The sequence below is a fragment of the Dryobates pubescens genome, chromosome 20, assembly GCF_014839835.1.
Source record: "Dryobates pubescens isolate bDryPub1 chromosome 20, bDryPub1.pri, whole genome shotgun sequence".
NCBI lineage: Eukaryota > Metazoa > Chordata > Aves > Piciformes > Picidae > Dryobates > Dryobates pubescens.
The window spans coordinates 17,699,075-17,722,836 of record NC_071631.1 but is presented as its reverse complement, the minus strand read 5'-3'; the positions used below and the strand labels follow the sequence as shown (position 1 = coordinate 17,722,836).

The 23,762-nt window shown below is 50.6% G+C and overlaps 1 protein-coding gene across 2 annotated transcripts; it reads right to left on the bottom strand.

Moving 5' to 3' along the window:
• Nucleotides 1–728: 728 nt before the first annotated feature.
• On the bottom strand, nucleotides 729–23,704 carry GGA3 (golgi associated, gamma adaptin ear containing, ARF binding protein 3). 2 transcript variants are annotated; one of them, XM_009897951.2, is made up of 17 exons: nucleotides 23,624–23,704; nucleotides 18,160–18,244; nucleotides 17,342–17,417; nucleotides 16,760–16,858; nucleotides 15,587–15,710; nucleotides 13,937–14,040; nucleotides 12,881–12,961; nucleotides 11,386–11,523; nucleotides 9,544–9,625; nucleotides 8,916–9,032; nucleotides 7,609–7,869; nucleotides 6,689–6,756; nucleotides 5,990–6,309; nucleotides 5,226–5,491; nucleotides 4,874–5,043; nucleotides 3,798–3,908; nucleotides 729–2,615 (listed from the first exon to the last, which is right to left on the bottom strand). In XM_009897951.2, the coding sequence occupies exons 1-17, from the start codon at nucleotides 23,661–23,663 to the stop codon at nucleotides 2,505–2,507; spliced, it is 2,253 nt and encodes a 750-aa protein (XP_009896253.1). In that variant the 5' UTR covers nucleotides 23,664–23,704; the 3' UTR covers nucleotides 729–2,504. The 2 variants fall into 2 exon arrangements, with proteins under 2 accessions (XP_009896253.1, XP_054026520.1); XM_054170545.1 differs by lacking the exon at nucleotides 18,160–18,244.
• Nucleotides 23,705–23,762: the final 58 nt, after the last annotated feature.

Here is a 23,762-nt window from a genome sequence, read left to right as displayed (position 1 = left end):
TTTGTTGCCCTTCCTCTGAGCATATTCCAGCACCTTCATGTCCTTGGAGTGAGAGCCCCAAAACAACCCAGGGCTGGAGGTGTGGCCTCAGCAGTGCCCAGTACAGGAACCCAATCACTTCCCAAGCGTTGCCTTGGCTTTTTCAGTTGCTTTTCCTCTTAACACCCAGACCTGACGTGAAGGCCACCTTTAAACCACTGGACTTCTGCAAAACAGCAACTTCTCCATTTCTGCTTTAGTTTGGGTGGTCCCAAGAAGCTGGGCTGAGAGCTGGGAATCCCAGAGCAGTGGTCAGTGAGGGCCTTGCACAGCACAGGGTAGGGAAAACCATTTATTGACCATGCAGCAGAGCAGACGCGTTCGAGCTGTATGTACAGGTGTGGCTGTTGGGATGAAGCAGGACCCTCACCCTGCAGACAAGGGACATTCATAGTTTCATTTCCAAAGCTTTGAACACTGGATTGTCACACAGCCAGACCACGGCACCGAGAACAAAGCCATTCTGTAGAGGGAACTCGAGCTCCGCTGACTCCCTCCAAGTCACAGTGAGATTCACCTGTAGGCATCTAAAGCAGTGAGACTCGCTTCCTCAGGACACACTACCCTCATGCCTACTGTGTCTAAAGTGCTGGCAAGAACATGTCTGAGGCAGAAAGGATTCTCCCCTTGTCCTCTCTATCCTAGTCCATCAATTAAAAACCCCTTTCTCTAAGGATCCAGGTTACCCATCCCTCTCACCTGCATTCCACATCTACAAGGCTGGGGCCTTCGTGAGCTTCAGACCAAGAGATTACAGGAAGCTCCCTGGCCAAGCTTTGATCCCATCTTCAGTGCTTCTACAACTACCTGGTGCTTCCATTTAGGACCTCAGGCCTTTGAACCTGTTGAGTTCACCTCTACTGGTTTTTACTTTGCAACACAGTAAGGAAAATTCAACTACAAGTAACTCCAAGCTGTGTTTGCAGTGATGGCTTTATCAGCCAACGTTAATTCCAGCAGCAGGTTCTCCTCTGGAGTTCTCCTACAACAGGCAGGGCTCTCCTGTACCGAGTCTCTCAGTGCTTGAGCTGACTGCTCCCACCCACAGCTTGGTGAGAGCTGTTGCTTCACAGCACTGCTAGAAACGCTGAGCTCAGAGTCCAAGGGCCCACCCTGCCTGTGCTTCAGTCAATGGATGATAAAACCCCTGATAATTCAAACCAGCCTGTCCCAAAGCCCATCTGAGGCACTCCTTCAGGTTGGAATTCAAGAGGAAGAAGGAAGAGGCTGCTGGAATCAAGCTCTGGTGATTTAAACCTCGTTTCTGTGAGACTGGAGCTGGAGGGGTCAGCTCTTCTGCCCCTGATTGTGCAGAACACTGATGTCCAGCCAAACTGCTTTCTCCTTTGTGGAGACAATTGCACTTAGCCACTTAATACAGGGAACAAATAAAAGAGGGCATTAGACCCAGCACATGCATTGTCAGAGCCCAGCAGAGCCTTCTTTCCTTTCACTGTCTGCTTGTTCTTATTTAGGTATCCTATAGCTCTATTATTTACATCTTGTGTGTCATTGCACTCCTCTCAATAAAACACTTTATTCTACTACAATAATAATACTGCCTGCATGAGGGGATGTGAGAGACACCTCTCCTGTCCCTGGATTCAGTCACTACACCTCACTAGTGATTGCAAAGACATTTCTGCACTCCAGGTGCTGTCCTCCACCAATACTGACCACTCCTCTCCAGCCCTCTTTACCTCCTCACTACACATTTCATTTCCTCCTTCCCCCACACGATGGAACGCAACAAAAGCAGAAAACTAACCAGTGGAACCCTTAAAATGGAGCTCAGCCCCTGCTGCCCAAAACAGATAGGAGAGGGACAATGTAAAACAAAGAGAACTGCAGACAGAGCAGTGTGGCACAACAAGCAGCCAGGCTCAGCTGACACTGAGCCTTGGGAAGGAGGCAGGGAGCTAAGTGCCACTTCAGTGTGACAAACAAGCATCCCCTCACAGAGCCAGCATTACTGCTCAACATGCTTAGTGGGTCCAGCACTGAGGAGGTAAAGTCCAAGGGAGGGCACATGTAAGGGCTCTGCACTGAGGAAGCTCATGGTGGCATCATCACCCCACCAGCCTGTAGGTATCTCTGGACAGCAGCACAGGAACAAGCCAACTAAATCCCCTCCTGCTGACTGGTCTCCCTTCAAAACACAGTAACTTCAAGTTTAAATAGAGTGGAAGATAGAACCAGATTCACCCAGAGGGCAAGATAAAAGCAGCCAGCACTGCCTGTTACTGGCTGCCACTCAGTTCACGCTTGGCAGAAATGTTCCAGGACCCCTTCAACGTGGGGCAAAACATTCTGGACTAAAGCTACAAGCAGAGTGGTCAGGACATGTAAACAAAGCTGAACATCACCAGTGGATAGCATGTGTGTCCCTCCCCACGGCACATTCCTTCCAGTCCTGTGGGATCCTCTCCTGGTCCTGTCACAGAGTCTCTGGCAGTGTCCTAAGGTCATAGGTTCCCCCACTGCTCTACCGGGGGAAACTGATCCACTTCTCCAACCTCTGTGCTGGGCTGGTCTCCCAGTGTGAAGGTCAATCTGTATCTCAGCCTCACCTTCTCCTGCAGGGAAAACAAAACCCAAGAGCAACGTGAGAACAGCCCCACTTGCTCCTGAATGAAAACACTTCACTGTTGGAGCTCTACAGAGAGCACGAGGCTCCTGCTGCGTGTAGCAGGGGGAGGAGGGCCAAGGTTAAAGGTCATGAAGCAGTTCAGCTATTCAGCAAACCTGAGTGATTTACCTGACAGGTTTTATAGCACAAAAGCTTTACTGCTGAGCATGGAACAGCAGGAGAAGAGCAGGAATGACCTGAGGTAACAGTTTGGACGCACGTGGCCAGCGCCCATTGCTCAGCTGCTCTCCAGTGTGCCTGAAGTATGCTGCTGGAAGAGGTCAACATTTTCAGAATTGAATTCCTCATCATGTGGAGGAAGATAAAAAAACAACTCCTGCTCTGCAAAAATCTCAGTGAAAAGGGAAGCAGGAGATGGAGCCAGTCCTTCAGTGAGGGGAACTCCATGTGCCTCCTGGGCTTTCAACAACCCCCTCTAACAATTCTCCTCTTGGACCTCAAAGCTTCCAGCTGATGCTTCAAGGATCCTTTTGCTGTAATTCTCAAGCAGCAACCTGTAGATTTGTCAATCATTAGAAACTGCTTCAGCACACAGCTCTGAGCTCTGTGGAACAGGCTACTGCAATGAGTAACTACAGCAAGGAAAAAAGAGCTCATCAGCAAAGGAAGTGTGAGCCACCTTGGGCTGCTCACAGGCACTTCCTCAAATACTGGAGCTGATGTGCTCTGACATCTGTCTGCTGGTTCAGGTCTGTCAGGCTACATCCCCTACACAGCACAAGTTATTTCTGCAGCACCAGCTAATTTGACATCAGTCTCACTATCATCACAGCCAGGCACTTGCAGTGCATCTGGGAGTCAGACCAGCTACTGACAGAGCTCTGACAGCTGCCCTTTAAAGCTGAGCTTTAGATGACTGTTGCCCTTTTGCTGGGACAGAAGAACAGGACCTCCCTGTACCTCTCCTTGCTTACAGAGTCTGTTGGAGAAGAGATTACATAGAGCCCTGAGCTGAAACACCAACGTTGTGCAGTGACCTCCTTTGGAGGGCAAGGTAGGAACAAACAGCTCTATCTGCTCAAACGTTTGGCTCATCCTCCCCACAGAACTCAGGTCAGAGCAAGGAGGACAGGAGAAATCCCATTCCATGATGATCTGCCCCTCTCACCTTCGCAGGGTTTGCCAGAAGCATGACCTGGGTGATGGCAGCAGGAGGCTGGATGGGATTGAATGGAGACAGCTCTGTGCCAGAGGGTGGCTGTAACTTCACTTTCATGGACTGCAAATGGAAAAGAACACAGAACCTCAGGGATCAACTCCTGCCTTGGGGACAATGAGAGATTCATACACAGGCTGGGGAGATAACCACACACATCCAGACTGGAGAGAATCAACCCAGATGTGAGGATGAGGAAGCAAGAGTCAGCCCAGCTGGCACAAGATGACAGGAACAGGTAGACTGACAAATCAGCATTGGTCAGCTGAACACCAACAGCACCTTCTTATCTGAGCTGTCTGCTGTTGGAGAACACCTTCTCAACAACAGGTAGAGCACAGCTGAGACATGCTGGCTATCCAAAATTACCACACAGAATGATCTGGGTTGGAAGGAACCTCCAAAGACCATCTAGTCCAAACCCCTCTGCAGTAAGCAGGGACCTCCTCCACTAGATCAGGGTGCCCAGAGCCCTGAGCACAATGGAACTCACTGTCAGATTTAGGCTGTCATCAGGACCAGAGAAAATGGCTTCAAGTTTCGCCATGGGAGGTTAGGTCAGATGCTGGGAAAAACTTCTACACCAAAAGGGTTCTCAAAGTCTGGAACAGGCTGTCCAGGGAAAGTGGCTGAATCATATCCCTGGATGTATTTAAAAGCCATCTAGATGTGGTGCTCAAGGATATGGTACAGTAGTGGCCCTGGCAGAGCTAGATAATGGTTGGATTTGATGATCTTAGAGGTTTTTTCCAACCATGGGGAGTCTGTGAGTCTGTCTTTCAGAAATTCTGACTCTAAAGACCTCACAGGTGGCTCTGTCCAACAGCCCTGTGCTGGACTGATCTTAGCAAGAAAACCAGAACTACCTGCAGTGCTTGCCTCACCCTGCTCAGTGTCCTCTGCCCCTGACAACCACCTTTATGTTTTGGAAGCATCACAGCTATAGGAAGGTAGAGCCAGGCCGCCCCCAGTCTCTGAATTCATGCCCAAGCATTCCCGACCACAGAGTCAGGGCCAGGCTTCCCTACCTTGGGCACAGCAGCCTGCAGCACAATGTTCTTCACAGGGAGTGGTGCTGTGTTCAGCATGGAGACCACCACCACCAGCACGTCCGACCTCCCCGGGGGGCACTCCCTGGCGAAGTGCAGCAGGATCCGGAAGCCGTTCTTGTCGTAGGCTGTCACCGGGAGGGCACTGCCTGCCACGGGGAGAAGGGCAGAGGGAGGCAGGTTTGTGCTGCAGGAATCACCTGCAGCAGCAGCAGGCAATCTGGCTGCCCAGCTGGGACACCTCATCCTTGCTTCCTGCTTTGTCAGCTTTGTCAAGAAGCTTTGCTTTCAGAAGGCATTCGGAGAGAGGTGAAAACCGTGGGATACTTACTGGGTTTGATGGACTCCAGGGGAACGTGGACATTGGCCAAGGAAATCTCAGCTGCTTTCATGGGGCTGCCTTGCTGCTGGAATGATGCTGGCTGGAAGAGAGGACTTCCTGTGCCAGCAGTGCAGCTGCTTGGGAAAGGAACTGGAGGGGCTCCTGGGGCAGTGGCTGGCAGCCCTGCGGGTGCTATCAACGGGGCGGAGGTGGCGGCGGTTGGCAAAGTAACCCCAGGGTACCCTGAGGGTGTTGCCATGCCCTGGGTGACAGTCCTGCAAGAGAGACAGAAACACATGGGAAACTGAGCTGAAAGGGAACCCAGAGAGAACTGCAGATCATGAGGACAAAGCACTGGCCTGAAGGGAGCCTGTGACTCAAGATGGTCTCATGTAAGAAGCAGAGCTACAAGCTGTGCCAGGGGAGGTTTAGGCTAGATGTTAGGAAGTGGTGGTGCTGGCAGGGTCAGGCCTCACTCCTCTAAGTTAAAAAGAAAGCAGAATTCCACCCGGCAAAGATGAGCAAGGCTCAATGGGCGAAGGCCTCTGTACCTCAGCAGCCTCTTCAACTTCACACCACACATCTGTATCAGGCAACAGCACAGCTGTTGTGCTCTACCAAGCTGTGCCTGCCTTTCCCTTGCAGAGGTGGCAGAGCAAAAGCCCCAGTGAGACATTTCTACCAAAGCAGAAAGTCTGCCTCTGAACCTGGTGCAGCAGCAAGCTGGACTTTGTATCTGCAGAGACAAAGCAAAGTCCAGGACTTTTAGTTACCCTTTGGCTTCTTCAAGGAGTTGTCCCAATGCATCCATCTTCTGTGATGTATTGCTCCCTACAGATGAGCTGAAGTACCCAGGAGCAGCTGGAATAGTCTTAGGAGGCCCAGCAGGGGCAGCTGGCCCAGCAGAGAATACAAATGGTGCCGAGTTTGGTGCTGGGATGCTGGGAGCAGTCTGAGAGGCTGTGAAAGCTGAGGGCAGCGTCACTGATGTTCCAGACGTGGTTTGTGGTGCGTGATGGAGCAGTGGGTTCCCTGCAGGGTTGCAAGCAGTCCCCATCTTTGGGTTAAAGAAGTCCAGGTCCAGCTGGTCGTTCTGAAAGAGAGGACAGACAGATGCTCCAAGTCACTGCTACCCCTGTGGCAGGCGGCACCGTGACAGAGGGAGAGAGATTTACCACCAAAACTGGTGCTGGGTGGCAAGCAGCAAAGGCTGAGGCCTACGTCAGGGCTACATCTGATCTGTAAGTTAAGCAAAGGAAGTGCTAACATCATGGGCAGCAGGATGGGAAGCTGAGAAAGCCACATTCTGGGGTGTCTACTCTGTTCAGACACAGATTTCAGGGCTAAGCCAGACTTGCCCTCAGGAAGAGCTGCCCCTATGTGTGTAGTTTCTCTGAGGTGAGAGAGTGTGTCCTGAGACCTCCCAGGATGACAACCCCTCCCTCCCCTTCCCTTGAGTCCCTCCTTTGTACCTCAAACATGCTCCACTGATTGTTTTCTGATGTCTCCTTCGCTGCTGCAGGGGCTGGGTCGTTCAGACCTGAAAGGAAAAACAAGTAGGTGACTGGAGGAGAAAATGAGCTAGGTGCCATCCCTTGGCACTTGTTCCAGAACCACCAAAATACTTCATTCAGCCCTGCCAGAGCCCAAGAACCTGATGGAAGACTGAAATGGGCTGCAAGTCTGTGTTAAGGAAAAGAGACTGACAGCATCAGCAGCTGACAGTCACCCACAGCTCTTCCTGATCTGTAGGGCTCCACAGGCAGGCTCTCTAAGGCACCTTGCTCTTTAGCACAGTCACAAAGTCAGGGGTGAAATCCATACCAAACTGCAACCTGCATGTCCAAGCACCTACAGAGAGCAGACTACAGCTGCACTCAACTCTCACTTCACTCGCAGCCTGCTCTGGGGAGATCAGAGTCCTAACACCAGCTCACTGACCGGGTTTTACACTCAGAATGGTGCAAGGGTGTGTTCTCTGGGCTCCTCTAGAAGCCAAAGGCATCTCATGCTCCTTTTAGGTACACCACACACAGCCAGCCCTCACACTCAGGCTGGAGGAAGAACACAGCATGGCTTGAGGAGCCCTTCACAGAATCAGCCAGGTTGGAAGAGGCCTCCAAGATCAAGCCCAACCAATCACCCAACCCTATCTAATCAACTAGAGCATGGCACTAAGTGCCTCATCCAGGCTTTTCTCAAACACCTCCAGGGACATCGACCCCAGCCCCTCCCTGGGCAGCCCACTCCAATGGGCAATCTCTCTGTCTGGGAAGAGCTTCTTTCCAAGACCAAGCCTAAACTTCCCTGCACAGCTTGAGACTGTGCCCTCTTGCTCTGTTGGTGACTGCCTGGGAGAAGAGCCCCTTGTCTGGGTCCTTCAGTGTCTCACCTAAGCAGAGAAGCTCCTCATCCAGCAGGGAGAGGGAGTTAGCGGTGCTGCTGTGCGGAGCCGGGGCGGCTTCCACCTGGCTGGAGGAGCTGCTCCGGAAGGCCTGGGGAGGAGGCGGGAGAATGGGGATCTCAGCTGGGGCTGGGGCTGCTGTGGGGGCTGCTGCCAGGGTGCTGGGTGGCACTGGAGGTGGCGGGGTGCTGGTGACGTCCAGTCCAGCAAGGTCAATGAGGGTGTTGAGGTTACTTGTGGAGTTACTCCCTGCAGCAGACAGAAGAGCACTACTAGGAAAGAAGGCAAAAGGCTCAGAGCAAACCCAAGGCACAGAAGATACTATGGGAGAGATGGTTTGGATGACACAGAGCTCCTCCTCCCATCTTGGCTTGTGGCTCTTTAGAACAAAGCAAGCCCACATGCTTCCCACATAACCACTTGTTGGCCACGAGCTACTCCAAACAACCCAGACCCTTAGGAAAGGCCTCTGTGAAAAGCAACACCTGCTCCAGCCACTGCTCCTCCCCAGGTACTACTTGCAGCAGAATTCAAAATCCTCTCAGCTCAGCTAAGGCTCAGGGAGAACTCACAGAATGGCAATAAACAAAAGCCAGCAGAGAGGAAAATGTGTCCTGTCTGGATCTTGGTATTCAGGACAGTCTTGCCCAGTGAGGTGCTGCCAAGAGGCATTACGCATTCCTCTGCTGCTCCCCATGGAGCACCGCTCAAGTGGCTTCCAAACGGTCACTCTGTCACACACATCTCCAGAGCTCTCAGTGGTGAGGCTGCAGTGGAAGGTGGGCAGCTGGCCTAAAGTCACAAATAGAATTGCTGGCCAAGTCAGGAACAGGACCCCTGGCCTGGCTCCCACTCTCCTGCTCTTATCATAGAAGCAGTCAGGGTTGGAAGGGACCACAAGGATCACCTAGTTCCAACCCCCCTGCCATGGGCAGGGACACCCCACACTAGATCAGGCTGGCCACAGCCTCTTGCTCTTGTCCTTTTGGGAAAAATCCTCCTCTCCCACACCACCAGTAAGAAAGAGGACAAAGGCTGAGAGGAGAATGTGTGAGAACTTCCAGCCACACAAACTCTTCAGATGCAGGTTGTCTACTGATGGTATCAAAGGGAGTCACAAGCAATGGAAACAGCAAAGCTGCAGCACCGTTGCTCACATCCAGAGCTGCCCTGTCCTGCTCTGATCCATTATTTTGTTGGCCACAAGTACCACCAGAGCCTCACTTTACCACAATTACTAGTCCAAAAGGCTCAGAGTTGCAGGATTTCAAACAGCTGGCTTCCCAGGAACTCACCTTCCACTGCAGGCATCACAGGGAGCTCCACCTCACCATTGATCACCTGCCCTTCGATGATCTTCTTATAGGAATTTATCACACGGGATAAGTTGTCACTGGCCTGCAGAATATCCCCTGTGTGCAAGAGAGACAAAAATGACCTCCCCAAGACTTCAGGCACTTTGCCCCCACTCATGAGGAGAGCACTCAGTTTTCAGCTAAAGAATCAGCAAGAAGAAACAGAATTATCTGGCTAGGAGCTCCATTGCTCTGGGCTTCCATGTCTTTGCCATGTTTCTCTAAGCTCTACCCTGACCTTCCTAGGTCCATCCACGTTACAGTAACAATAAAAACCGTGAGTCCAAGTCTTTGTTCCCCACAGCAGCTCCCTCCCCACTCTGAAGCAGCAGCTGTCCCCCATTATTTCCCCCAAGCCTCCCTAACCTCCAGCTCTGCTGTCAAATCCTTGCCTGAATCGAAATGATAAGCTTTAAGAGGCGAGGATCTTGCCTTTCATCTGCTTGCTCAAAGCAAAGTGCGTCTACAGTGAAGAGGGGTCCTCACAGCAGCCACTCCCTCCCTCAGCCCTGGCACAGTCCCATGCCACAAAGGCAATTCAGAGCAGGAGAACTGTGCCTCAGTTTACCCAAACTGCTGTCATTATCCTCAGTCTCACTGGCCAGCTTGAACAAGGTCCGTCTCTTGGTTTCACACCGTTCATACAGCTCCTGGGAAGACAAAGGTTGTCATCAGCAATACCAGCCAGCACAGAATGAGCCCTCAGACACACACTGCAAAGCCCAGAAGAGAGAAACCAGCCTCCTTGTGCTGAACATGCCAGCGTGGCTGGACACCCAAGATCCCCTGTCCCTGCCCTGCTGAAGCATTCCATGAGTCTGGGAGTCTGAGCACAGCCTGCATCACCAACACAGTATCTCTCAGTCCTCCTGCACATCAGCACTTCTGGCCAGCTCTGGTCCAGGAGGGATGTGTGTTCCATTTCCCCTAAAAGCCTGAGGAAGAGGAGAATTGTGCTTCAACTATCATGCTTCAGTTGTGCTGCAAACACTGCTCAGAGCCTGCAACCACGCAAGAAAGGTGGCAGGAAGGAAATGTTTCACAGACACAAAGCAGTTCCTTTAGCTTCTTATCACCATTTCAGGAGCTCCTTGTTAAAAATGAGGAGGTTTAACTTTTTTAGTTAGATGAGCTGCAACTCTTGGAGGCCCTGGGCCTATCCAGGCAGCCCTGGTGGATGATTTTTACCTTCCTGATGGTCTCCCAACCTTCTAACACTTGCTAGAAGTCTTCCACGGAAGGGAAGGACCTACTGTCCACTCCACTCAGCCTTTAGCTTTTTCATCCACAGAGCTGTAAGGGACAGTGATGATCTGCAATCACTGTGTCCTAACAGGAGCAAGAATTACAGCCTCCTGATTCAGCCACACTGCACTTCTGGAGAGCAGCTGTAGTTCATTTCAGGCAGAAGCAAAACTGAGTCCCTTGGTGACAGGCTTTCAAACGGTGGGTATTTCCTTTCCTGCCATTTCTAACAACTACTTGTGTTTCTCCCTGGTGCTCTCCATTTTACTGCACCTTTTGTAATTCCCTGCAAAACTCCAGGCTGAAAAAAACCCCCACAAAAATCATGGAATTGTTCTGGTTGGAAAAAGTCCTCCAAGGTCATGAAGTCCAACCACAGGCCTAACACCACCATGGCCATTAAGCCTTGTCCCAAAGTGCCACGGCCACAGCTTTCTTGAACACCTCCAGGGATGGGGACTCCACCACCTCCCTGGGCAGCCCCTTTCCAATCCCTCACCACTCTTGCAGCAAAGAATTTTTTCCTAATCTCCAACCTATCCCTCCCCTGGCATAACTTCAGGACATTTCCTCTCCTTCTATCACCTGATATTAAGAGAGAAGAGACCAACCACCACCTCACTCCAAGCTACTTTCAGGGAGTTGTAGAGAGCAATGAGGTCTCCCTTCAGCCTCTTCTCCAGGTTAAACATCCCCAGCTCCTTCAGCTGCTGCTCTCCAGCCCTGCTTTCTACAACTGAAGGGAGGTTTGTAGCCAGGTGGGGGCTGGTCTCTTCTCCCAGGCACCCAGCACCAGAACAAGAGGACACAGTCTCAAGCTGTGCCAGGGGATGTTTAGACTGGATGTTAGGAAGAAGTTCTTCCCAGAAAGAGAGATTGCCCATTGGAATGTGCTGCCCAGGGAGGTGGTGGAGTCACCATCACTGGAGGTGTTTAGCAGGAGACTGGATAGGGTGCTTGGTGCCATGGTTTAGTTGATTAGATGGTGTTGGATGAGGGGTTGGATGTGATGATCTTGAAGGTCTCTTCCAACCTGGTCTATTCTATTCTGTGTTCTCCAGACCCCTCACCAGCTTTGTCACCCTTCTCCGGACATGCTCCAGCAACTCAATGCCTTCCTGGAGTGAGAGGCCCACAACTGAACCCAGAAGCAGCTCACACTCACCTTCATGAGCTCCCTATCAGCCTCTGATGAGTCCTCTTTGCTGTAATGAACCAACATCTCATTCAGCAGCTTGACGTTGTTGTTCACCTCCTCCAGCGTGTGCATTCGTTTTGTCACCTTCTGGATCCGGGCCTCATCCTTCAGGGTGTAAAGTACAGACATAAAAAAAGTGAGTTTCCCTCTCAAGGTCTTCACTATCACAGCAGCAGAGACCAGCTGCAAATCCTGCCAAGTAATGCCTGTTTAAGGTTAAGCCAGAAAAAGGCCACCACATCCCCTCTCTGTTCATGTGAGGCTTTGCTTGCTGTCACTTCACCACCATTTAGGAACAAGTTCTTTACTATGAGGGTACTGGAAGTGGCTGCCCAGGGAGGTGGTTGAGGCCCCTTCCCTGGAAATATTCAAGGGGAGGCTCAAAGAGGCCCTGGGCAGCCTGGTCTAGGTGGGGATGTCCCTGCTGACTGCAGGGAGGTCGGACTGGATGACCTCTGGAGGTCCCTTCCAGCCTGGACCATTCTGACACAACAGAAAACCTCTGCTGTTTCCAAGCACTCTCATCAGTTAGACTTGAAGGTATAATGACACCACCAAAAATGGACAAGTTCCCCAAAGCTCCTTTCTGACAATTTCAGACAGGGGGTAGGTTTTTCTGGGGGGGGTCACTTGATGCCATTTTACAATAAAGATGTGTTTGAAGCAAAATATTTACTAGGAACAAGCAGCACACCCTGGTGGAACACATCCACCCATGCCTGATTTGAGATTCTAACTAAAGCTGTAGGAGGGTCCACCCTGGGGACAAGGGAACCCTGAATGGAAAGATTTCAGTAACCTATCCCTCCTCTTCAGTCTAGAAGCTATCTTTTCTTGGTGAGATTCACAGTGAGTCATCTCCTGGAAGCCAGGGTTTCTTATGACAGCCATGGGTGGATGCATCACAGCTCTGCAAACAGGAAGGTGTTTCCATGAAGCCTGCCTGGGAGAAGAACCAGTCTAAAGACTCAGCTGGGATGCTCCCATCAAAACCTGACATGAAATGTCACCCTGAGTGAGGAGAATGTGGTTAATTACAGGGGGCATTCAATCTTTGCCCTTCCTGGCCTTGTCCTCCACCAGAGACACCAACTGTAGACATTTGTCTGATACAAACATCTCCCACTTGTAAGCTGGAGTCAAAGTTACAGCACCCTCATGTCACACAGAGCCCTGCTAGGGCATCAGGTGGCATCCCCTTTATGCAGTAACCACAAGGACTAGATCCAAGTCAGCACTGTTGGAGGATTTCAAAGACATCAGAAGGCTGCATGTTGTTGACGGGCAGTTTCATTGGGTCCCACAACTCCACTAAGGAATTCTGTACTCACTCCCAGAGCCTGAAAATCCCAGGTTCTGCCATCTACATGATCCTAAAGCTCTCCCACCCCTTTGAAGTCCAGTTGCTTAAAGCCTGGAAAGCAGACTGTTGACTAGGACCAATCCCACAGGGATTCCTTACCTCTTTTACCATGGATTTTATGAGTTTGTTGGCCTCCTGTAAATCATCTGGGTTTTTGCTTTTCAGCAGCTTGGCTAGGAGCTGTAAGAGGAGAAGATGATATTCAGGAAACAAATCAAGGGCAAAGGGAGGCAGTGAAAGGAATCCAAATGAACAATTCCCCTTTGCTCTGCTGAGACCCCACCTCGAATACTGCTTCCAGTTCTGGTGTCCCCAGCATAAGAAGGACACAGAGAGGTTAGAGTGAGTCCAAGGGCTGGAGCACCTCTGCTGTGAGGACAGGCTGAGGGAGCTGGGGGTGTTCAGCCTGGAGAAGAGAAGACTCTGGGGGGACCTTAGAGCTGCCTTTCAGTACCTGAAGTGATCCTACAGGAAGGCTGCAGAGGCACTTTCCATAAGGATGTCTGGAGACAGGACAAAGGGGAATGGTTTCAAACTGAAGGACAGCAGGGTTAGACTGGAGCTCAGGAAGGAGTTCTTCAGTGGTGGTGAGACTCTGGAATAGGCTGCCCAGGAAGGCTGCAGCTGCCTCAGCCCTTGAGCAGCTGAGTCTAGTTTAGAGGTGTCCCTGCACACGGCAGGGGGTTGGAGTAGACGGTCTCTGAGGTCACTTCCAACCTGAGCCATTCTACGAATTCAGGGGAAAAGGGATACAGCCCAGTACTACAAAGCTTACACTGCTTCCATGGACTCAGTGACTTCAGGAGTCATTTCTGGTTTATCACCCTCTGTGAGTTGCTGCATTCTTGCTTCTACACAGGACACAGACTGTGAAATCTTGGGAGACTTCTGCCACTAGGTTAATTCTGGTCCTGTGTGTGAAACAGTCTCTGCTTTCCAGCAGGAAGGTTCTTTAGCAGGAACAACTTCACTATGGTAACACAGATAAGGCCTTAACTGGAACTTCAGGTTAGGTGGTTGGACAAGGCAATGAGTTCTATGAAAGCCCACACCAACCCCCCCAGAATACAAACCAAACCAGTGTACTTCCTTGTTCAGAGCACGCACTGAGCAATCGCTTTTCATTAGTGATTACCACACAAGTCTTCACTGTACCTTGGATTTCTCCTCATCATCAAACACAGGGTTTTTGGGACGGGGTGGTGGAGAAGGAATCAGGGTTCTGTCTGCAGGAATCACAGGATCAAACATAACAATCCCTGAAAGCAGAAAGGGAGCCCAGGTGGGTTGGCAGCAGGTGCAGCCACGGCAGGCAGTGCACCCCATCACCCACGGGCTGCTGCCAGCACGAGCGGGCAGGCAGGCTGCCCACGGGTACACTGCCCTAATGAGCACTACAGGAGCAGCTCACTGAGTGGTGCCAGCTGCAAAGACAAAGACAATTTTCTTTGATAAAAGCCAGAACCCCAGCAAATGTGTTGCCACGTCCATATTGCTCCTCTAATAGCTCAGTACAATCAATAGCTCTCCACTATTTGTCTTTCCCCCCTTTCACTTTAGCTGTTGAACCACTAAGTGAAGTCCCAGACAGCCCAGCTGTGTGCCAGCTCAAGGGCATGACACTGGTTAGGATAAATGAGCTGAGCAGGAAAGCAGGCAGCACTGCAAAAGGGGGTGAGGAGTGGACCCCTAACCACGAGTGGGGAAAGAGCTAAGCTCCCTGTGGTTCCATTGGCTAACCCTTAGATCCATGTTCCACATCAAGGGCTTTCCTGGAACCACTTTTCCTTGTGCTGAAGCCACATGGCTTCTCAGCTGGGCTTTCTGCACGCTGCCTACACAAGAAATTTGTACCAGTTGAACTAGAGGTACAACTGTAAAGCAACCTAGTTGAGAGCACAAAAGGCTACAAGGAGGCTCTCCTTGCATTTCAAATTGGCCTTCCTCAAATCATTTAACAACCAGCTCCAGAGAAACTAGAGAAAAACCAAAACACCAAGGCCTTGCAAACCAAACCAGAAGTGTTTGCAGGGCAGTAAACTAATCTGGTTAAAAAAGCCAACTCAGCCCAGCCCAAAGCATTACAATACAATGAGAAGGTTTGCAGGGACTTTCTCCCTTGTCCTGCCTCCCCTCAGAGCTTGTCTTGACTCCATGTAATTAGAGGCTGTGTATTAGAAGCTGTGTTCAGAAGGTCTAGGGAGGTTCTCCTCTCCTTCTGCTCTGCCCTGGTGAGACCACACCTGCAATACTGTGCCCAGTTTTGAGCTCCCCAGCTCAAGAGAGACAGGGACCTGCTGGAGAGAGTCCAAGAGAGGCTTCAGGGGTGGTTGGAGGACTTGAACATCTCTCCTATGAAGAAAGCCTAGGAGACCTGGGGCTGTTTAGTCTGGAGAAGGCAGAGAGGGCATCTTATCAGCATCCATAAGTATCTGAGGGGTGGGTGTCAAGATGAAGGGGCCAGGCTCTTTTCAGTGGTACTCTGTGATAGGACAAGGAACAATGGGTACCAGCTGGCACACAGGAGGTTCCACCTCAACATAAGGAGAAACTTCTTTACTGTGTGACAGAGCAGTGGAGCAGGCTGCCCAGAGAGGTTGTGGAGTCTCCTTCTCTGAAGACTTTCAAAACCCACCTGGATGCATTCCTGTGTGACCTGCCCTGGGTGACCCTGCTTTGGCAGAGGGGTTGGACCCAATGATCTCTAGAGGTCCCTTTCCAGCCCCTAACAATCTGTGATTCTGTGACTCTCCTGCCCAAAGCACAGGCAGGAGAGAATGCACGAACGAGCAGCTGACTTCCCACCTTGTCTCTTCAGCATGTAGTAGGCATCCTTGATTTTGGATTCCTCTGGCAGTGCCACTGTCCAGCTGTACAGCAACTCAATGACTTTGGACTTCACCTTCTCTGAGACTCGGTCTCCCAGGTACTAGCAAGGGGGAAAAATAGGTCAATTCTGCACAGCCTTTTGAGAAAGAAAGCCTACAGCCTAAAGCCTACAGTGCTCTACATTGAAAGGTGATGATCCAAGTTCCAAGATGATCTAAGATACATCATCTTAAGCGGAAAAAAATAGTGCTCCTCTACTGTATTTGAAAGAAGAGCGAAGAGGAGCTTTGTGATCCCCTTCAGCAAAAGCAGCAGCAGCTATTCTGCTGGCTCCAGGATTTTGCCCCTTAAAAACTACAGAGTACAGATAACCACCCCCTCCCCTGTCTTAGGGGAAAGAATCTGGGAATGCTTTGCTGCATCAGTCATGCCATGGGGTGCTTCTCTCTGGGTTTTGCCAGATTAAGCTGATCATGAAGGTGGGGGTTGGTCTTTTCTCCCAGGCAACCAGCACCAGAACAAGAGGACACAGTCTCAAGCTGCACCAGGGGAAGTTTAGGCTGGAGGGGAGGAGAAAGTTCTTCCCAGAAAGAGTGATTGGCCATTGGGATGTGCTGCCCAGGGAGGTGGTGGAGTCCCCATCCCTGGAGGTGTTCCAAAAAGGCTTGGCTGTGGCACTTGGAGCCATGGTTTAGTTGTCAGGAGGTGTTAGGCGTTAGGTTGGACTTGATGATCTCTGAGGTCTTTTCCAACCTGGTTGGTTCTGTGATTCTATGAGTGCTGAGGGACACAGCCAGGCACTCTTCACACAGCAAGTCAGCAGCAGCCCAAGGACTGGAACCCTACAGCGCTCTAACCTCTGCATCACACCTCCCTTGCACTGATGCTGGAGTTTTGCTTGGGTTTGTAAGACATGCAGCCAAGCTTTAGGAGCTCTTGAGCTACAGGAAGGCTTAGAACAGTGCAGAGATGGCAAATGAGTACAACTTACTGAGAAAAATAGTAAGCAAAGCATTAAAACCCCCCAAAACTTGGCCCTGGAATAAACACAATGAGCCAGCCAGAGCACTGCAAACATTCTGTGTGTTGCCCTGTAGCTTACTGAGGCCACACACACAAAAGGTAAAGCCATAAAGCTCAGGCACTAACCTTTGGAGACACAACTTTGATTAACTCGTTTAAAAAGCGAAACTTCCCTACTTCATTATGAAATCTTCTTCCACAATTCTTCATGCAAGCTTCCAGCACCTGCATTCAAAAAGCAACAAAAGCAAGGGGCTGAAATGAACACCACAACTCTGCAGTAACAGTGCAGCTCAGAGGGCAGCTGAAGGACCCATGTCAGTGGGACCCATACTCCAGCTCTGCCATGCAGGCATGAGTCTCCTGCCTCAAGGCAAGCTGGGCTCCCATCCTCAGCTGTGTGGACCTGGGTCAGTGACATCACCACAAGGTCTCACAAGGAACACAAATCTTGCCTGAAGGAAACAACCAAAAGCAGCTGAAACTAAACCCAGCCAGAGTTGTTTCTGATTGCTCTACTGCTCATGAGCAATCTGGAGTCTTCAGTCAGTAACTGAGCTCCCTCTCACTGCCCACTCCCCCAGCAGAGGGGAATCAGGGCATTCAGCCCCAGTGAACCCCACTGACACTATGGGCCCCTCACCCTCTACACAGATGTCATTAAATGATACAGAACTAGATTTAAGAGGAGGGGTAAGGACTACCTACTGTCAAGGCTTGGACTGCCTCCCATTCCTGTGGTGACTGGATTTTATGAGCCAGGAGTCTCACAGCTATCTGTGGCCTGAAACAAAGCAGATCCCCATTACAAACAAAGCAGGTGAACACTCTGAAGGCTTTTCCAGACTTGCACAGGTTCTGCTGTGCTTAAATGAGACACTTCTCTCACAATTCAAAGGAAGTGCCATTCAGTACTTTTCATCTTTTCCACTGGTGCACAAAGCCTAACAAGAAATGTTTGGGGCATCTCCACAAGCCTGTGTGTTTGCACACAGGATAGGAAGTGAGGGCTGGTAGTCCAAGCCAGCAATTCCAGATTCCTGCTTGGGAGTGGCCAAACAACTCCCAGTACAGTCCCCAGCTCAGGAAATCACTTCATTTCTCCTGCATGAGTTTCCTTTTTCCAGAAGAAAACACTCCTTCCTTAGCTCACAGGAATGTTGTGACCCAGGAGGTTTCTCCAGTTAAGCCTTGTGAAGATTTTAAAGGCACAAAGCCCCTCCAGGCACCCAGAGTTATAACCCCATTTTCCAGCCTGGCCAACAGACCCAGCCTGGCTGGGTGAGAGCCCTGCAGCTGCAGGAGCTGACAGCAGAGGCAGATTCAGAATTCCCTTCTCCCAGTGCTCAGCTGTGTCTAAGCCATGCTGCCTTTCATCAAGGAGAAACCACACTTTGCAGCAGCTTGTTTCTCTTGCAGCCAGATCTTCCTTGTGGTATCAGCATTTATGAAAGGGAAACATGAAAGTCTGAGGAACAAATGACACATTTGAAAGTGTGACTGCTGATTTAGCAAGTTCTACCCACCCTTCAAGTTCTTTGTTGATCTGGTCACAGAATCCAATGATGTATTCCCAGTCCTCCTGCCTGTTAGATGGGTTAGTGGCTTTATCTTTGGCAAGGGAAAGAGAACATATGACGAGTCAGGCACAAGAAACAGGACAAAAGGCCATGCATTTCCTAGAGAAAAGCATTTGATAGCCATTGCTAGCTGCATAAAAAGGAGAAAGAAGTTCCCACAGGGTCTGTCTGGTCAGGGGAAAGGGTGTGTCCCAGCTGAGACATCCCAACCTCCAGCAAGAATCCCTGCTTTCCAAAACACACAGGAGCCAAGCCTCCAGCACTTCGAAACGTGCAACTTCCAGGCTGTAACCGAGAGCACAAGAGCAACCATCTGAGCTCTCTCAGCTTCCCTCTGCCTGAGATGCTTAGCTCTTCCTTGAAATTCCTTAAAGGCCAAAGACTCACAATTTTCTACAGAGGGAATTCTTTTTGTATTCCATGGGAGTTTCACAGAAGAGCTGCCACATCAGCTGTTTAACAGAAGTCATTCAGCACTGACACTTGCATTGAGAGTGCCAGATGATTTGGTAGATGTCTTGAGCATTCCCCCTGGGAATTATGAACTGAAATTTATTATGAGACATTGAGTTGTTCTTGCAAGTAATAAACACCACAGCCTGTACCTGATCAGGAATTCCAGCCCTACACGCACTGCTGGCTGGGCTATTTCAGGCTCCTGAAGGATCCTCCCTTGGGTACCAGGCCTTGCTCATTGTACTGATTGCAGAATAGTGAGGCTATCAGCATCTCTCTTTTTTTCTGTTGTGAATGCATCTTCTGCATGTGTTCTACTTAGCTCTGATGGAGCACTACATTTACAGCAGACAAGATGCCTGCTGTAACCCCATTTCCCAGCCAAGATGACTGGACATGATGATTCTTCTTTCTTGTGAGGGAAGCAACACCACACTGTAGCTATGTATCTAAGGGTTGGCATTTAAGAAGCCTTCCTCCAAATTTTAATGCAAGGGAAGGAGCTAGAGAAAAGGAAATACTGCTGAGCCAGATAGTACAGAGCAGAGGATGATGGAGAGGAAAAACCAGCACACATCCCTGTACTTTCATCACAGAGAAATAAACACATGCTAGGTTACAAAGTGTCATTTGTTTTCCCCCCCACATCATTAAAACATTTCTTTTTACCTTTCCACAGGCAGATGAAACAGCTGCCAAACATCTACTCCAACAGCTCACTTTCACAGAGCACCTTAGTCCTCCTACCGTGGCAGCCCTACAAGGCTTGCTCACGTTTTCCTCCTCAGGAAGGACAGCTGGAAAGCCATTCTGTAAACTGTTCCATGGATTCCATCTGCAGAGGTGAATCTGTGCCTGCTGCTGACTGGATTCCTGAGACCCTGGGTAAGCAAAAGGCAGCAGCCAGGGAGGACTAACTGTAGGATCACATCTCGTCGTACAAGCTAAGCTGCCAAGATACTTCTTGAACTCAAAGAGATTCAAAGGAGGCCCAGTTTAAATTGCAGCCTCTGCAGAGCCAAGCAACTGTTTAAAACATATGTGGCACTCAAACCTTATTACCACACTCACAACTGCTGCACACTCTGGAAGCATCACGAAAACAGGGGCTTAAAACAATCTGAAGTCTTTTCATGCAAGTCAAATGGCATTGAGCATGGTTCAGCGCTTCAAAGCACCTCCGCTGCTCTGCAGGCCTAGATGAGACAGAGAGTTCTTGGCTGGAGTTGATGGAATTTATTTACTAAATGCAGGAAGAGCACAAAGAAGTAAAGACACTCAGCTAAATGAACTCCTTGTTGGTTGCACATCCTGAAAGCAGGAGGAAGATCTGGTGCAAACAGGAAAACCCAACCAACGTTTCCACATCCCGAGTGTTAATTTTAAACCCGCTCTGAACATCTCCAATGACTTCTTGGAGTGACCCTGGGTTGGTTACTTCACACTCTCAGACCTGGTTCAGACTCATCTAAGCTTCTGCACTGAAGGCTCTCACACAGTGGAGACTCAGAAGGAGAGATTACTGAAGGGAATTTACATTCCACATGAAGAAACTCCCTGGTTCCAACATTCATACAATCTCCATGTGAAACCCTTGTTCATAAAAGTTAAGAAGCTTGATCAGGAGTCCTGCCCTGGCTCTGGAGCCACTCAGTTACAGCTACATGAGCACAGCACCCCCAGTGAGCTGAATTACCTTGCTTAACCTTTTCAGGACACCCCTACCTGAAGGTGCACCACGTCTATCAAGGCATCTATGTTTATGTAGAAGGCTTAAAATGTGGGCAGGGAGCTCCTCTGCACTGCCTTATAAATACGCTTCAACCCTTATCTGAAAGGTTTCATTCCAGGAAGGAGAGTTTGGTGCTCTGGAATATCAAATCCTTGGCTTCTCTGCTGAAACCTTGTCCATGGCCCATTTGGTCACAAAGCTTGCTTTCAGAGACACCTGTCCACCAGGTCCCATCCTGAAAATCCCATTTCACATTGGCAACCAAGTGAATCTGAATTGACAACCTGGGAACAAAAGGCTCAGCACTACTCCAGTCCTACCACCGTCTCTGCCTTGGCTTCCAGACACAACTGCACTGAGGACACGAAAAGCTGCTTCATACCTGACCTAAGTGTCAGAGCCTGCCAGACCCTGAAACACTAATGAGTCAACATTCAGATGCATCATTAGATATGGAACAAAGGTGCTCATTTTCTCTGTAGAGAAAAGATGCTGGAATGCAGAGAGCCACAGACCATTAACTGACTGGTAATGAATGCCTTCTGTTCCTGGGTTTACTTCTCTACTGAAATGAGCCAAAAGCCACCCCAAGAAAGAGTTTCCCCAGGACAGGCTTAGCATATGAACTGGGAAACTCCAGCCCAGGCACACTGAGTCCAACCTCCTCCCGGGGGTAGTTTGTATCCTCAGGAGAATGTCGACATGCAACAATAAAAGGGGAAAAAGAAATTAAGACAATGGTAACATTTTATCCATCTGCATCTACTGCACACCTGGACATTGCCTAGGCCTGACATGAGCATGACACAATAAGCTTCCCAGTGGATGCAGCAGGAAAGGCAGCACTGAAGTCAAAGGATCCAGCTGTGTTTGCACAACTGACATTATTTTCTCACCTCCTGTTTCAGCTAAGAGCAGAAAAGGAGCCTGCCCACGAGGAAAGCACAGGAAGGGATCACCTGCTCTCATGGCAGCTGCCTGAAATGAGCAAGGAGACACGAAGATGCCAGATCAGCCCTGGCTTAAGTGCAGATCTTGCTGCAGTATCAGGACACGAGGATGATGTTACTTCATGGGCCTGTGACTCCACCTGATGACAGAGACACGGCAGCGTGGCAGGCTGCACACCGCCGGTACAGGAGAAAATCATTGGCAGTAAGACATTTTCCACCTTCCTGTGCCTGGGAAGTTGGCTGGGCAGGGCTGGCCCTTCCCTTTCGAGCACACCCTCAAGGTTAGCATTAGACACAGCTCTGTGATGCTTACAAGACAAAAGCCCTCAGGAGGCTTGGTGAAAGCTCTCAGACGCAGGAGCTTTGCACTCTGCTTTCCTGGCCTGCAGGACTCCTCCGGTAATTCACCTACAGCAAAGGCTGCTCTGCCATGGGAGGAGCGATGCAATCACACCAGCACAAATCACTGTGGCAGTGACCTGGCATAAATGCATCCTCTGCCATGAGAGAGCAACACTCAAGCCCTGAAAAATGTGTGCACCCCTGCAATCAGCTCGCTGCAACATTTTCTACAGTGAGTAAGGCCTTTGCTACACCACCACCCCCCTTCAGCACACATCCCCCGGTGGAGAGGACCCTAATGCTTTGGCCAAGCACAGAGAACTTCTCTCTCAACTTCCACCATCAGAAAAATAACCCCCACCAAACAACCAGCCAGGAAGCTTTCCAGGCTATACAACCCAAAATATCCTTCCTACTAGAGATATTTTCACACACAAACTGAACTTGGTGAGTCAGTTCTCCTTGGAGAAAGATTAAAAGGAAGGGATGTGGGTGTTGCTTCATGTGTCTCACTGGCTACAATAAAAGATATTGGCAAACTGTGGGAGTTCAGAGGAGGAGCAAAAATGCTAAAGGGACAGAAAGGACTGATCTGTAACAAGGAATAAGAGCTTTCAGCTCATTTAGCCATTAAGTCCTGTAACAGATGAGGAGATGCTGTGTATGCATTCATATTTTAAATATGACAGTAACAAGAAAGAATAAGAATTATTCCATCTTGTTAGAGAAGAAGAACCCCAAAAGGACAGCTGGGTTTATACTTTAAGATCTTCAGGGTAATGGCCACCTTCTGCTGGTGCCTGACTACTTAGGAACCTCACTCACTGCTGCAATTAAATAACTATTAAAAAAAAGAGAAGAAAACCTAGGCAAGAAGCTGGTGATGTGCAGGACAGGCTGCTGGGGACAGCAGCAGGAGCCCCTGTGCATGCAAGATATGGAAAACAATTCCTCTTCTGACTGATTCATTCCAGAGTCACCTCCCAAGCTGCCAGCACCAAGTCAGGATCCCGCAGCACCAGATTCTGTGCAGCCAACAGCCCCAAAGCTCACAGGCAGCATGGACAGACACCCAGCAAGGAGATAATCAGCAAAGGCTGTGGATCAACAAGCCATGGCTGGGGCTTTTTCCCTCCCCACACACACACTATCTCCAACGTTTATGATTCTGTGTCAGAATCACCTTATCCTGACAAAGGATTTCTAAATAGTCCAGTCAGTGTGGAATGGACATTGACAACTCCTGCCCTGAAACTGCAGCTAGGCATAAAGCAGAATGTATCTGCTTGAGAATCAGGGTTGTGTAACACACGGATGCAATTTATTTGGGAAAACCCTACGGTTCTCAACCTCACCAACAGCGCCGAGGCTGTACACTTGGCCAACCAAATCCAGTCGAGGGAAGAAGAGGCAGCAGGGACCGGCACGGGCCACGGGCATTTATGGCCAAATAAACTGAACATCCTTGCAGGTGTTGAGCAAGACGAGCTACGAACCCGCCCGCTCCTCACATTTCCCGACAAGGAAACTGACTAACGGCCCCAAGCCGCTGCCTGCCCCTACAACCACGGCTCTGCATCTGCCCTGCTGCTGTCGCGCCGAGGGCGCTGGCACCGGCGCGGGCGAGTGACCACCGGGCAGGGAAGGCCCCAGCCCCCTGCCCCCAGGAGGGAGCGTCCCCCCGCAGACAGAGCCGTGTGCTCCGGGGAACCATCCTCAGGGTGCCCACATGCCCCCCAGCCTCCCCTGGGCAGCACCGACCCCGGGTCAGCTGCGAGGCTCCCGCCTCGCTAATGCAAGGAGAAGGGGAGGGCAGGAGGAGGGTGGCGGTGAGGCGGTGGCGAGGGCACGGGTAGAGGGGAGCCAGGGCGGAGGGGAGCGGGGCTGCGAGCCCCAGGCAGGGAGGCTGGGGGCAGGGGGTACTCACTCAGCCACGACTCCAGACTCTCCCCCTCCGCCTCCGCCATGTTGCCGGCCCGGCCCCGGGCCCCGCCCCGGCCGCGCGAGAGCCGCGACAGGAGGGCGGGGCCAGCTGCAAGGACCGCCCCCTTCGCCGCGCTGGGCCC